This window comes from Biomphalaria glabrata, chromosome 5 (assembly GCF_947242115.1).
Source record: "Biomphalaria glabrata chromosome 5, xgBioGlab47.1, whole genome shotgun sequence".
Lineage (NCBI taxonomy): Eukaryota > Metazoa > Mollusca > Gastropoda > Planorbidae > Biomphalaria > Biomphalaria glabrata.
The window spans coordinates 52138495-52154349 of record NC_074715.1 but is presented as its reverse complement, the minus strand read 5'-3'; the positions used below and the strand labels follow the sequence as shown (position 1 = coordinate 52154349).

The 15855-nt window shown below is 38.4% G+C and overlaps 1 protein-coding gene across 1 annotated transcript; it reads right to left on the bottom strand.

The window, feature by feature from the left end:
• Positions 1–908: 908 nt before the first annotated feature.
• Positions 909–10425, bottom strand: LOC106058895 (actin, adductor muscle-like). Its single transcript, XM_013216412.2, has 4 exons — positions 10162–10425; positions 5115–5338; positions 4531–4631; positions 909–2025 (listed from the first exon to the last, which is right to left on the bottom strand). The coding sequence occupies exons 1-4, from the start codon at positions 10285–10287 to the stop codon at positions 1346–1348; spliced, it is 1131 nt and encodes a 376-aa protein (XP_013071866.1). The 5' UTR covers positions 10288–10425; the 3' UTR covers positions 909–1345.
• Between the last annotated feature and the right edge of the window lie 5430 nt (positions 10426–15855).

The following is a 15855-nucleotide window of genomic DNA, read 5'->3' as shown; positions in this document are numbered from 1 at the left end:
TGGCGCTTTTATTGTATTTTTTGTTGTACTTTATTGTATTTTTTGTTGTATTTTTATTGTTTTTTGTTGTATTTTTATTGTTTTTTGTTGTATTTTTATCGTATTTTTTGTTGTATTTTTATTGTTTTTTTGTTGTATTTTTATTGTTTTTTGTTGTATTTTTATTGTTTTTTGTTGTATTTTTATTGTTTTTTGTTGTATTTTTATCGTATTTTTTGTTGTATTTTTATCGTATTTTTTGTTGTATTTTTATTGTTTTTTGTTGTATTTTTATTGTTTTTTGTTGTATTTTTATTGTTTTTTGTTGTATTTTTATTGTTTTTTTGTTGTATTTTTATTGTTTTTTGTTGTATTTTTATTGTTTTTTGTTGTATTTTTATTGTTTTTTGTTGTATTTTTATTGTTTTTTTGTTGTATTTTTATTGTTTTTTGTTGTATTTTTATTGTTTTTTTGTTGTATTTTTATTGTTTTTTGTTGTATTTTTATTGTATTTTTTGTTGCATTTTTATTGTTTTTTGTTGTATTTTTATTGTTTTTTTTTTTGTTGTATTTTTATTGTATTTCTTGTGCCTCCTAGTGTGACTGTCCAGGAGTATATGGGCTCCGAAATGTTTGGCTGCTCACTTAACAAACTATTTCTGCTGGAGTAGCATAATATATTTACAAAGGTCGCTACTAAATATTATTTTAAACTAGAAATAACAGGCGTTGTCCGGAGAGGGAGCTGTTATAACATAGGCTAATGTTCTTTTAAGCATAATACATACACCGTAAGTTCTGCTTTAAATAATAGATAATGAACAAAAACACATTTGGTTATATTTTTTAAAATGTATTTAGTTTTCGTTGTAAAAAAATCTGGACAATGACTCAGACATTCACATAAATAAATATCATAATGTAACAATTTTTTACAATGTTCCAACTTGTTTAATCATGGTTCATAACTTTCACCAAGATTACTTAATTCAAGCAATTTTTTGTATTAGTACACATGTTATTTATTCACACTAACCTAAACTATATCTTATCTTATATATTACAGACGTTACTTAAAAAAAAAAGAAGATACCGGTACACAAATTTAGAAGACTTTAATAATTTGTAACTTTTAAAGTTTGAGAAGAAAAAGAGAGAACTGTAACATTATTTTGGATAGTTGGAATAACTCGCTAAAAATATAATTGGTAATATAATTTGTTGTTAAAAGATTGTTGCGTTTACAGGCCTTGAATAAAAAAATAATATTTTTTAATTGGTATTATTTTGACCAATACTGTTATCAAAACTGAGCTAATTATGTATTTTTCAATCTTATTAAAGCTTGTCGAAATATTGATTCATTTAAAAGCATTTTCTGTGTACAATTGATGGTCCAGACTCATCGTATTCTTGTTTGGAGATCCACATCTGTTGGAATGTGGACAACGAGGCCAAGATGGAGCCACCAATCCAGACAGAGTATTTCCTCTCAGGGGGAGCAATCACCTTGATCTTCATGGTGCTTGGGGCAAGTGAGGTTATCTCTTTCTGCATCCTGTCGGCGATGCCGGGGTACATGGTGGTGCCGCCAGACAACACGATGTTGGCGTAGAGGTCCTTGCGAATGTCCACATCGCACTTCATGATGGAGTTGTAAGTGGTCTCGTGGATGCCCACGGTTTCCATGCCCAGGAAGTTGGGCTGGAAGAGAGCCTCCGGGCACCTGAAGCGCTCGTTGCCGATGGTGATGACCTGGCCGTCAGGCAGCTCGTAGCTCTTCTCGAGAGAGGAGGAGGCTGAAGCGGTCTGCATCTCGTTTTCGAAGTCGAGGGCTACGTAGCAGAGCTTCTCCTTGATGTCACGCACGATCTCTCTTTCGGCTGTGGTCGTGAAAGTGTAGCCCCTCTCTGTCAGGATCTTCATCAGGTAGTCTGTGAGGTCACGTCCGGCCAAGTCCAGTCTCATGATAGCATGGGGAAGAGCATAGCCTTCGTAGATAGGTACAGTGTGGGAGACACCGTCACCGGAGTCCAGCACAATACCTGATGGACGAGATAGTCATTGTTACAGTATAATTTGATAGTCACACACACAAAAAAATAATAATAATAACTACATCTAGACATTTCTTCAGCGAAATTAAGAAAATAAAAACTCCAATGATAATGACATTTATGATACCAACAAAATAATTAATTACCAGCTATTAATTTACTAATTGGTTAATTCTAGATTCGTTCTTTGTTGGGTACAATAAAAAATTTATTAAAAGTTTTAACTTGATCCGAGAATGGGCGTGAGAGAAATGATGTGTACACTTATCTAAGGGGACGAAACCTACAGATTTAGCCGTATATGTGAATAATGAATGATTCATTCCCCTTGTAGGTGTCAAACATAATAATTAATTACCAGGAATTAATTGAATAATTGGTTAAATTCTTTATTGATTCATGTCTTGTCTATGCCAATGAATAATTGTGCGAAGTTTCCACTTGATCAGAGAATTAGTGTGGAATAAGCAACGTGTATAAACAATTATTTAGTGTCCCTAACAAAAAACATGAGTCAATTAAAAAAAATAACTAATTAGTCAGCTAATTATTGGTAATTAGTTATATTTGTTTTGTATTGAAGAAGGGAAATAACTTCTCTGTTATTGAGAGGTTAACTTTTATTTCATTTCGCTTGTCTCGTAGATAACACGAAGGAAGGGTTACTTCTACCCAGTAGGTGCCGGTACTCAGTGATTAGTTGCCGGTACTCAGTGATTAGGTGCCGGTACTCAGTGATTAGTTGCCGGTACTCAGTGATTAGTTGCCGGTACTCAGTGATTAGGTGCCGGTACTCAGTGATTAGGTGCCGGTACTCAGTGATTAGTTGCCGGTACTCAGTGATTAGGTGCCGGTACTCAGTGATTAGTTGCCGGTACTCAGTGATTAGGTGCCGGTACTCAGTGATTAGGTGCCGGTACTCAGTGATTAGTTGCCGGTACTCAGTGATTAGTTGCCGGTACTCAGTGATTAGGTGCCGGTACTCAGTGATTAGGTGCCGGTACTCAGTGATTAGTTGCCGGTACTCAGTGATTAGTTGCCGGTACTCAGTGATTAGTTGCCGGTACTCAGTGATTAGTTGCCGGTACTCAGTGATTAGGTGCCGGTACTCAGTGATTAGTTGCCGGTACTCAGTGATTAGTTGCCGGTACTCAGTGATTAGTTGCCGGTACTCAGTGATTAGTTGCCGGTACTCAGTGATTAGTTGCCGGTACTCAGTGATTAGTTGCCGGTACTCAGTGATTAGGTGCCGGTACTCAGTGATTAGGTGCCGGTACTCAGTGATTAGGTGCCGGTACTCAGTGATTAGTTGCCGGTACTCAGTGATTAGTTGCCGGTACTCAGTGATTAGTTGCCGGTACTCAGTGATTAGGTGCCGGTACTCAGTGATTAGTTGCCGGTACTCAGTGATTAGTTGCCGGTACTCAGTGATTAGGTGCCGGTACTCAGTGATTAGGTGCCGGTACTCAGTGATTAGTTGCCGGTACTCAGTGATTAGTTGCCGGTACTCAGTGATTAGTTGCCGGTACTCAGTGATTAGTTGCCGGTACTCAGTGATTAGGTGCCGGTACTCAGTGATTAGTTGCCGGTACTCAGTGATTAGTTGCCGGTACTCAGTGATTAGTTGCCGGTACTCAGTGATTAGTTGCCGGTACTCAGTGATTAGTTGCCGGTACTCAGTGATTAGTTGCCGGTACTCAGTGATTAGTTGCCGGTACTCAGTGATTAGGTGCCGGTACTCAGTGATTAGTTGCCGGTACTCAGTGATTAGTTGCCGGTACTCAGTGATTAGGTGCCGGTACTCAGTGATTAGGTGCCGGTACTCAGTGATTAGTTGCCGGTACTCAGTGATTAGGTGCCGGTACTCAGTGATTAGGTGCCGGTACTCAGTGATTAGTTGCCGGTACTCAGTGATTAGTTGCCGGTACTCAGTGATTAGGTGCCGGTACTCAGTGATTAGGTGCCGGTACTCAGTGATTAGTTGCCGGTACTCAGTGATTAGTTGCCGGTACTCAGTGATTAGTTGCCGGTACTCAGTGATTAGTTGCCGGTACTCAGTGATTAGTTGCCGGTACTCAGTGATTAGTTGCCGGTACTCAGTGATTAGTTGCCGGTACTCAGTGATTAGGTGCCGGTACTCAGTGATTAGTTGCCGGTACTCAGTGATTAGTTGCCGGTACTCAGTGATTGAATGCCGGTACTCAGTGATTAGTTGCCAGTACTCAGTGATTGAATGCCTAACTTTTAACTACGAATAAATTAATCATATACGTTTTTAAAATACAAGAAAAGTACTAATTTTTCCCACCATATTCAAAAAGGTGCCGGTAGCCGTAACGGTGCGTACCGTCACAAAAACAAAAGCCCTGCTTCTACCCCTCCCAGCCCCCAGCTTCCAGACTACACACTAAGACAGAAGACTATAGAGGTCCAAACGGATGACATGGTGTTTAATTGATGATATCGTTGATTGCCATTTACGTTGCTAATTACCTGTTGTTCTGCCAGAAGCGTACAGTGACAACACGGCCTGGATAGAGACATACATAGCTGGGCAATTGAAAGTCTCAAACATAATCTGGGTCATTTTTTCTCTGTAAAACAAAAAATGATAAAATGAGCTTCGGAAATGTTTTACATTCGTTATGATATTGTTATTTTATAATATTGCTATGTTATGATATTGTTATTATATAATATTGCTATGTTATGATATTGTTATTTTATAATATTGCTATGTTATGACATTGTTATGTTATGATATTGTTATAGAATGATGTATGAGTTCATTATGTTATGATTTCCTTGTGTTGTGATGTTGCTTCATTAATTAGGCCTATTCAAAGTTTATCATATTTAAAGTAAACACAAAGCTTTAAAAAAAATAATAAAACTTAATAATTGATTCATATGAACACAATAAATATAGAAACTGAGAATTACGACTTAATTCAAATTTCTTAATCGGCTCTCCCACGAAAATGCTTCATAGCAACCACTGATTGGCAGCATGCGTCTTATACATAGCTGGTAAAAGGGGGGTGTCGTTACATGTATATGGATACCAAGCAACCTACCTGTTTGCTTTGGGGTTGAGTGGGGCCTCTGTCAGGAGGACGGGGTGCTCCTCGGGGGCCACTCTGAGCTCGTTGTAGAAGGTGTGGTGCCAGATCTTCTCCATGTCGTCCCAGTTGGTGACGATGCCGTGCTCGATGGGGTACTTGAGGGTCAGGATGCCTCTCTTGGACTGGGCCTCATCACCCACGTAGCTGTCCTTCTGACCCATGCCAACCATGACACCCTGAAAATATATATTATAACTTTTATATAGCGCTACTTTCATGCTTATAGCATGCTCAGAGCTCTTTTTGGTCCAATCTCATTTGTGGACCAGTGGGGGGAGGGGGTATCTAAGAGTTGGTTTTCCGTGCTGCCTTTAGGCGCTCAGTTAACACAACTCTGCCCGAGTCGGGTGTCGAACCTCGAGCCCCCCCCCCCCTTCTAGGTAGCCAAGCCAACCCAAGTTCATGCGCACTTAGCCTCATGACCACGAAAATGGAGAAACAATGGACCTCATTCACCAATCGTAAACAAACAACATTTAGTCACGTGATCTTATAGATAAAACAATGAAAAAAACTGTCACGTGACAACCATCATGAATCAAACATGAGATCGTAAATTATATAGAAGAGATAGATCACCACGTGGCTAAATGTTGTTTGTTTACGATTGGTGAATGAGGTCCATTCAGACGCGAGTGCTATGGTGTGTCAAAATTAGTTTTACAAAGCTTATATTAACTCAGTCTGTCTGGTAAAAAAGTTCATTTCTCCCACACCCATTCTCGATCAAGTTGAAACTTTGGACAAATATTTATTGGAATAAAACAGACACGAATCAATTAAAAAACATTAACCAATCAGTCTGGTAATTAATTTTTTTTCTCATACTGACAAAAGAAATTAATCCTTCAGTAATCATAAATATAGTTAAACTAGTCGACCCACGGCGTAGCATACGCCGCTATTTTGCAGGGTCGGCCTTAGGCAACTGCAACCTATGCGACAGCAGTGGGACCCGCACCTTTGAATTTGATGAAAACGGTGAAAAAATCCACATTTTTAGGGTCAAAATTTGAAAAATTGTATTTTTTTTATTTTAAGAGGTAGCATAATACTTTTAGGTTCATTCCCTTTGGTGGCCTGAGTTCTACAAGTGTGCAAAGTTTGATGACAATACATTAATATATAAATAACTTATTTTGCGGCACAAAACTACTAAATTTTACCTTTACTGCGGCCATATTGGATACCTAATTAGCATTTTTTAAAAAAATATTTTTTTTTAGTAATGTACAAACTATACTTAACACAATAGACTTAAAAAAAACACTTTTTATCAATTTTTGTGGATTTTTACTCTTATGGTAGACATGTACCTTAAGTGGTCACCTAAAGGAGGTGGGGGGGGGGATTTACTAGACCATATTTAGTATTATACGTGTACGTATCTGTGTATATTGAAACAAAAGCTACGACTCCACATTTGTAATTGGCTCAGGACTTAAAAGTAAAGTAGCAAATATACATAGAATACTGAGACATAATCTTGAAATCTAATAAAATACCCAGAAAGACACAAAGATAAAGGCACATTCCTCGTCCCATATGCTAGGACAAATTTGTTCAAATGCTTCTTCATCCCTAGTGCTATTAGAGCATGGAATGGGTTGCCTGAGCTAGCCAGGAAAACCAAATGACTTGGCAGAATATAAGTCATTGGTTAACACGCATGACTAGGTTGACCTAGGAACATTCTTAGGACGTGATCATCTTCTTATGTATAATATAAGATAAGATAAAAGGCCCTTTAATTAATTACGACAGAGAATGGATGTGTGAGAAATGAATCAACGTGTAAAAAATGTGTACCATTGTAATTTGATATAAGCTTTGTAAAAAGGAGGGCGTTTTTCGTTCCTTTGCAGGGTAAGATAGCACTATAAAAATATTTTATAAAATAGATAAATGAAAATGAGTATCCTCTAATTTTGAAACCTTTGGCGAAGGTTCTACCATTTTCTAAACAGCACACGTATCATTATGTAAATGATAAGATAAGAAGATAAATATGGGGTTAAAAAGTAAAGTTCCCTTTCAGACCTTCCGATCTAAGGTCATCTGTTTCTATGGCCCACGGTTAATCAGGGTGTCCTGTGGCCAGAGACAACCCTAAAGATCCTGAAATTAAAAACCCGTCTTCACCAAGATTCGAACCCAGGACCTACGGTTCGGAAGTATGGGGCGGATGGAGAGACAAGTAGGTAGTATAATGAGCTACAGATTCGGTGATATAGCAGAGAACAATGTAAAGATCCTTTAAAAAAAATATAAATTATATATCTTAGGCCAAAGTAAGAAACTTTTTTTTATCCTTGTGTTTGAGGGGTTTTATTTTATTCTTTGTCATGAGTTATGGTTCAGTCAGTGTTTTATATAGCCTATTATAGTTGATTTATGATTATTTTCATCTAGTCCTGGAGTCTCTTTTTGTGTGATTTGACTAATAGTGGTTAGATCTATGAGACTTATCACGTTCGCGTACTAAGAAGTTAAAAAAAAACGTATGTAATCCAGTCCACGTTTTTTTAGCCTCTTTGATAAGCTTTGACTAAGTCTAGTGTTGACCAAACGTGATAAAAAAAATACCGATGGTGTTACGCCCCCTAGACACAGCCGACATACTATCATCATCCCTAAGACTTATCGCCTTAGCACAGAATGTAAGCACACCTCTGGTGTGATAGCGGCTTTATCTGATAGGGTCTATCATTAATAGGTAACTGCATTTTATGAAACCGTAAATTAACCCAGTATTTTGAATTGAAACTAGATTTAAAACAAAAAAAAAAGTTGGTATATCCTTCTGATGCAGCGGTTCTCAACCTTTTAAGCTCGGCGACCCCTTTTTAGAATCCCCCACTCTGCCGCGACCCCCCAGCCAGCCGACACACACATACAGCAATAGAAGAGTAGGCAATAATAATCCATATTTTCGATGGTCTTAGGCGACCCCTGGCAAATGGTCAATCGACCCCCAAGGGGGGTCGCGACCCACAGGTTGAGAACCCCTGTAAAATCTGACGGATGCCTGGTCGTGCGGTATGCGCGCTGGACAGTCGTTCGGTCGTCTCGATGATCCCGGTATCATACCCTGCCCGCTGCCATCTCCCGTCGTCCTGCGGGAGGTTTGAGCTAGGAAGTAAATTATCTATAACTCTGAAGGAACATCCGAAACATTTTATGAAACATGTTTACATTTTAATGTATTCAATCTCGAATTCCTTTTCCTTACTTGTGTATTGTTGTTCTGGTTTTACGACATTCACAAAACGATCGTGATTGCGACTTCAGTCTTTGACTGAATGTATAAACTGCCCACCTTAGTTGCACGCCTTTATGTAGCTTTTTCTCTGATGGTGCGGCGCGGTGTGGACATCAATGTGACGATGCATATGAAAGATGACGTCATAGAACAGTGATTCCTAAACTGTGTTCCGCGGAACCCTAGTGTTTCGTGAGGACTGTATAGTTGTTCCACGAACTACTGGATTAATTAGTAGGCCACCATTTGAATAAATCTCCCTAAAAAATAGCAAGGTGTTCCGCTAAATATTCAGAATGTGCCAAGTGTTCCGTTAAGGAAAAAGTTTGGGAACCACTGCCGTTGAGTGTTGAAAACGACACTCATTGGTGAATATGATTGTTCATGTGAGATAATTAAACACATCTTAATGGCAATCTTCTCAACGGTGACTAGCAAAAGACCATCCTACAGGGAACAGAACCAGGGAGAAAAGGAAGAGAGAAGGACTGTGTCAAGAAATGGACGGGCCTTTTACTGTAATGAGACTCGAAAGATAGCAGGAAACGATTGTGAAATTGAATAATCAGTCAGCTAAACATTCCTTTTGTCCCAATGGAACAAAAGAAATGTGTATATTTGAAGGATAATTAGTACATCTGTGAACATCACAACAGTGACATAGACCCAATATACATACAATATTAAATCTATGTATGTGCATTATTAAGGCTACATATGTTGGCATGTAGCAATGTAAAATCTTATATATTTATATTTCTTTACATAAAACGTCTGATTAGGTCTATGAATAATAATATTCATTTTGATTCCTATTGACCTATACTAAGACTGAACTCATCCTGAATATCTTCATTGAAGGTCAGGTTTAAATTTATACAATAGACACCATAGAGAAAATGGACCCAAAAGTAATTATAACACAAACTCGTTTTCATAGACTTTGGAAGCGCCTGCAGGTCAAAATTATGTTTTTAAGAGCCTACTGTAACCAATACACACTCGAGTCTAATGTAGGCCTAATGGCTCGCAGCTAATTAACATTAATTGAGACTACGTAATGATACATACTGACAGTATGTTAACGTTTCTATGCAAAGAGATTTAGACCTATATTAAGTATTGTGTACGAGCAAGTATATTTATGCAATGCATCAAATATGGTTATACAGGGGCAATGGACCAGATAAACTAAAATGTTTTAATCTGGTAGATTCCTGTATACAATTAATTTAATAATTAAATCATGAGATTCATTCAAGGTGCAAAAATAATCTTTTACATTAATTTTTTTTTTGGGGGGGGGGATGTTGTTGTTTTTTCTTTCCATTTTCAGTTATACTTTTAGGACCAATAAAAAGGAAATGAAAGAGTACTTGCCCCAAAATACAAAAAAAAAAGTATTTATTTAGAAAAATATGATCCAAATGTCAAGAATGATAATTCCTGTAGTGATAATGTAATCAATAATTTAGCGAAGTGTAGGGCCTATATTGCCCTTTATGGGAAAAAAAATCAGTCATCCGTTCACCGCAATGAGCTTAGTTCATAAAGGGAGATCATTAAATAATTCCTATTACAAAAGGGGTGTAAGTTTTATCTCATAATATAATTTTTTAAAGTTATGATATAGATCAGTGTTCATGCAATAGTTGTCAATGATTTTGACATTTCTAACGATACTCTAAAAATATTTATATAAAAATCACAGGCAATGAGAAATAGGTTCCTACAAACCTGATGGCGGGGTCTTCCAACGATGGAAGGAAAAACTGCCCTGGGGGCATCATCCCCGGCGAAACCGGCCTTGCACATACCGGACCCGTTGTCCACTACCAAAGCGGCAACATCGTCGTCACACATGTTTGTTTCGCTTAAAAAGTTGTTTTTTTTTTTTTGGTTTGAAAAGTTATTCACTTAGAGAAGAGAGCAGCGCTGAGAGTGTCTGGGTGACGAGTGACTGTGAGAGTGTCCGGTCCTCCTAATAGTCTCGGTTATACTTCTCCCTGTGTTGTCTAGAGGGGGCGGGGGGAGGGCGGGCTGATAACGCTAGATGTCGCGCGTGTTGAAACAAAACGCAAGTAGAAAACACGTTCATTCCCATCATGCCACATTTTTTTTTATCTACAAAAAATTAATGTGGCTGTATTCTCAAATTGCAGATATGCTTAATTACCATTGGCTGGTCTGTGGGCCCCTTTCTGAGAAGATAGGGGCGTCTTCATTGACCATAATTGGTATAGGATCGCATTGTCCAAATAGGGTCTTTTTTTTTTTGGTTAATCAGAGCACAGGCCGTGCTTGCTTATTACATCTTGTGTTGACACCGGTTGACACATACACACGAACTGATTACGTAATCGTAGATACACCATCGCAGTAGATGTTAATGACTTCAGTATTTTAATTCATAATCGCTCTTTGTAAAATCATTACAAAACATTTTATGAAAAGAAAAGAAATAAAAACGGATTCAGAAGTTTTTTTTACAAATATGTCCAGGGCCAGATTTAACTATGTGGAGGCCCCTACAATTTAATAAATAAATCTTTAATAAAGATGCACTTATGAATGAAAATACTTATATCTAAAAGTTAAAAGCATGCTATATTTTAAAAGAAATAGAGTTCTTGTTAATCTTATCTCATTCTTCTTTTTTTTTTAATATATATATTTAATATGCTTATACTAGTTTAAAAAAGTGTTTATTTTTTTAGTTTTTTGGAGGGTAAGGCCCTTGGTAAATCCGAAGCTATGTTTACTTATTCCGAGCATGCTACAAGCGCACACTTCTTAATCACAACTTTTTTGCCAGCCTTAAAAATGCGAAAAAAAAACATTATCTCTTTTGTGGAGGCCCCTTTCTTGTGGTGTCCCGGGGCTGTAGCCCGTTTGCCCTCCCTTAAATCCGGCCCTGTATATATCATAAATGTAATAATAGCGATGGTAGAACAACATTAAGGAATTGATGGAGCTGTCAGTGAAGAGACTAATCAAAAGCAATCCCTTACGTTAGGACCCCGCAATTGGTAGGACCGGCCCTGCCTATTTTGCTGCTGACCTAACACATCATAAGACTATGTTCAAGGGAAACAATTTGTATTTTACTTAACAAATCTTCACCCTGGCAGTGCCAGAGAATAAATAATTACCTCCCGAGTTATGAAATCACTAAGTAACTTCTATATCCATGTGCTGTACACCTTTTTTACAATTCCTCTTTTCAGCTTACAAATTCTACATCAGCTAAACTGTTTTATTTTTTTATCTTATATAATACAGACGTTACTTCAAAAAAGAAGATGATTACGTCCTACGTTTTTACTGTCAAAAGAGTTGAGCTGAAGCCTGGTTAAACAAAGCGCCCTGTCATAAAGAGGTCCAAGCTAATGCCCATATTGAACGCAGTTATATTTTCGATCTCATCGACAAAGTTTTCGATCTCATCGACAAAGGATGTTAAACTCCTCTGTTTCTTTGGCCGTCGGTTGACTAGGATGTACCGTGGCCAACACAACGACTAACCGCCTTTACTTACCGAAACTTCATAACAATTGAGTTGATTCAGAGGCGCCCTTAAAACTCACAAAGACATTAATGATGTATACAAGTTTATTCATATTGTAAGACGCGACTCACTTTAAAAGTCATCCATCAAGGTAAGTGGTGGGAGCACGAAGAAAGGGCAGTCCAAGGAAAAGCTGACTGGTCAACGTGAAACCAGCCTCTATATCTTTATACTCTGTTAAGTACAGCTGCTGACCAGAAAGAGTTGAGAGATTTGGTTACAACAGTGATGCCCAGAGTACGGCCCGCGGGCCTGAACCGGTCAGCGACGTTGTTCCATCTGGCCCGCCGAAACGTCGGCACAAAAAAGTACAAAATCCTCCCCACTTCAAAAAAGTTGACAATGTATCTTTACCTTCGTTAGTTGCAACACTATTATTAATAAAATCATCTTTTTTTTTTTAAGTAACGTCTGTATTGTATAAGATAACAGCGACATTTAAAAAGCAAATCATGTGCAACAGAGTTGGCAAGTAAGTCAAAAAAGGATTCTGTTAAAAAAAAAATTCTCCGTCTGAATAATTGTTTGTTTGCTTAAAATTTTTCTTCACAATCCAAGATTATTGTATTGTTATAACTCTGCGGTGGTTCCGCCAGGTTGTCATTGCCGGAAGCGGTAATAGATGTAAGCACTCCACTGCCTATAAAATGCTTCCTAATGGCATGCGTCTCGAATAGCCTCTGACAACCAGTCCCAACTCCTGGCCTTCAAGTGTGGCTCAGATATTGAGTCCGTCGGAACTGTTTTCACTAACAGGAGAAGGGGCAAAGGCGAGTAACTGGCGCCTTAACCAGTAAGCTTCGAGCGGGAGGGGCTCGCTAGCCATGGCTGGCTACCCACCTAGGAGAAGGAAAACTCTGAATTCAAACCTCTGTTGCCTTGCAGCTTTACCCAATCATGGGAAAGGTTTCGGGAGTCAACCCTGAGGAAAAATCAGGAGCTGGCGACCTTAAGGCAGTTTGCAGCACCCAGTGCTACACTCTGGCAGAACCTGCGACGCCGCTGACCCCAAACTGTATCGGCACTGCCGTTCCTTTGGATACATCAGCTGCGTGGAGGGGGGGGGGGAACTGATGTGTGGGCGACATCGTTCCGACCACAACTTATGCCCAGGCATTCATCCCATTTCCATGAGATGATCCATAGTCGCTTCGCGACTAAAGGAGGCCACACATAACTCTGCGGTGATGCGGATAGGGGTAGCTTTGCATGTGTGGCCAGCTGACACAAATCGCCCCCCAGGCCAGCGTCCCGATAATCCACAACTTCGGTAATCCGAAAGTCCGCTTAATGCAAAAGCGATATTACCATATTTTTAAGGATAAAACAAAAAAAAAACGAAGAAAGACCAGTGAATAAGTGTATGCTATATACCAGAAAATTACATTGCGTTTCAAAGAACAATGTTATATGTTAATATTATTCAGTGTGTCGTGTGATAAATCGCATGGCTGCAACAGAATAATACGGGTATTTTAAGATCTGATGTCATCCGTCTCTACGCTGTAACAATAACAGTATGTCCGCCTCTAAGCTGTGGCTTTTATTTTAGCTACAAAACATAGAACATCGCATAGCTACATTACGTCAGTACGTTATAGACTGTATTGTAATTGTTCTGCATTAACAGATGCAAATAATTGGGAAAACACTCGCACAATAATAGAATATGCATCCTCCGTTTGGGACCCCTCAACTCAAGAAAACATTAAGAAACTGGAACAGACACAAAATAGAGCAGTGAGATTCATAACAAACGAATATTCACATTTGACTAGAGTAACACCTTTAGTAAAATCACTAAATTTAGAAAGCCTTCAGGACAGAAGACTCAAAAGTAAAGTAGCAATTATACATAAAACACTGAACCATAATCTTCAAATACAAAAACAAAATTTAATAAAATACTCTGAAAGACACAAAGATAAAAGGATACCGTTCGTCCCATATGCTAGGACAAATTTGTACAAGTGCTCCTTCTTCCCTAGTGCTATTAGAGTATGGAATGGGTTGCCTAAGCTAGCCAGGAAAAAACAGTGACTTGGCAGAATTTAAGTCATTGGTTAATATGCATGACTAAATGCATGACGCGTAGGACGTAATCATCTTCTTTTTTGAAGTAACGACTGTATTATATAAGATAAGATAAGACTACTAACATTATGTCTCCTCTCTCACTCTGCAAATTGAAGCCAATTGGACGTTCTATAAGAAAAAAGTCTGCTATAAGAGCTACTGTGGTCCCTACACTTTCGCAGACCCGACTTTTGCGGAAGGGTTTTCAAAAAAGTTAAAACATAAAAATAAGCTCGCTTTTTTTTTTTGTTTTTTTTTAACACGATGACATGGGTTTTTCCACGGCCCCACGATGTCTATGCACAGTAGCCTATTGGAAAAAAACAACAACTTAATACGTCATCGCCACACTTTCTGGAAGCAAATGGCCGGAATAGCTGTACAAGCACATCAACTTGGTTCAATACAGGCTAGGTTACTACAGTGCTAACTAAGGAATCCTTCTCCTACACCCTCAACCTTTTTTTTTCCATTGCAGACTAAATTAACAGTAGGCCTATATTTAATGTATAGATCTAGGTACTAATTCTTGTTCTTCTTCTTCTTATATAATACAGACGTTACTTCAAAAAAGAAGATGCGACACAACAGTGCTTAATGACACTTTTAAAAATTACTGAACATTTAATGAGTTTTTTAAAAGGAACAGCATGTAAGATTTATTAATGAAATGGGAGATGGTTATCTAGAGGTTTTAAGTGTTTGGGGTTGTCCTGTGATACTGTTCATACCCGAAAATAGTGTACGTATATGAAATTAAATACCGCGAAAATATGACATTAAAGTTCGGTCTTAGAACGTATCACCAGCTAAAGTCAAGAAAACACTGTATATTTGTTAGTTAATTTTCATTTTTAAAATAATCTATTTTTCAAAAGTTGCATTTATGTTACTACAAATGTTATAAATGACTTTCATATACAATTGTAATAATGCAAGGTGCATTCTAAATTTGATTACTATTTGTTTCCCTACTAAAATCCGTTCGGACGTCGATGTTTAAATACGAAATATACGATTTAGGATTGGTTGTTTCCGCCTACACGTTTTTATTGTGAACTGTTAAACCAGCGGTTCTCAACCTTTTATGCTCGGCGACCCCTTTTTACAATCCCCCACTCTGCCGCGACCCCCCTCCCCGCACACACGTATACAGCAATAGAAGAGTAGTCAATAACAATCCATATTTTGGATCGTCTTAGGCGACCCCTGGCAAATCGTCACTCGACCTCCAAAGGGGGGGGGGGTCGCGACCCACAGGCTGAGAACCCCTGTGTCAAACGATGATAGTATCATGATAGCCTCTTAGAATCAGCAGATCATTAGATGTTGTCTTTACCTAAACTGAACGGTATTTTGGAACCAAAAATGATTGTTAAGAGCTTAAAATATTGAGTAGCAAGTCCTAGTTTATGAGAACTGATTTGGTTTTCGAAGTTGGTGACAATGAAATCTCCGATCCAGGGGCCCCCCTCAGGCGCGGGGCCTGGGGAGGATGCCCCCCTTTGCCACCCTCTTAGGCCGCTACTGCTGGCTAGTGACACTGGTCTTTAGTTTCCTGGATCAGATTTGTCTCCTTTTTTTAAATAAGGGAGTGAAGTTAGCTTATTTCCAGTCCTTAGTTACTGTGCCCTGATTGATTGACTAGCGAATCTTTACGTTGATCAGTGGATTTATTCACATGTCTGACTGACCGGCATGAACAAATTGTTGTAATTTCAATATATAATTTATCGAATCCGTTCTATTGGGAAATACATAAAGACTTTTGACATGGCGTTTCGAAA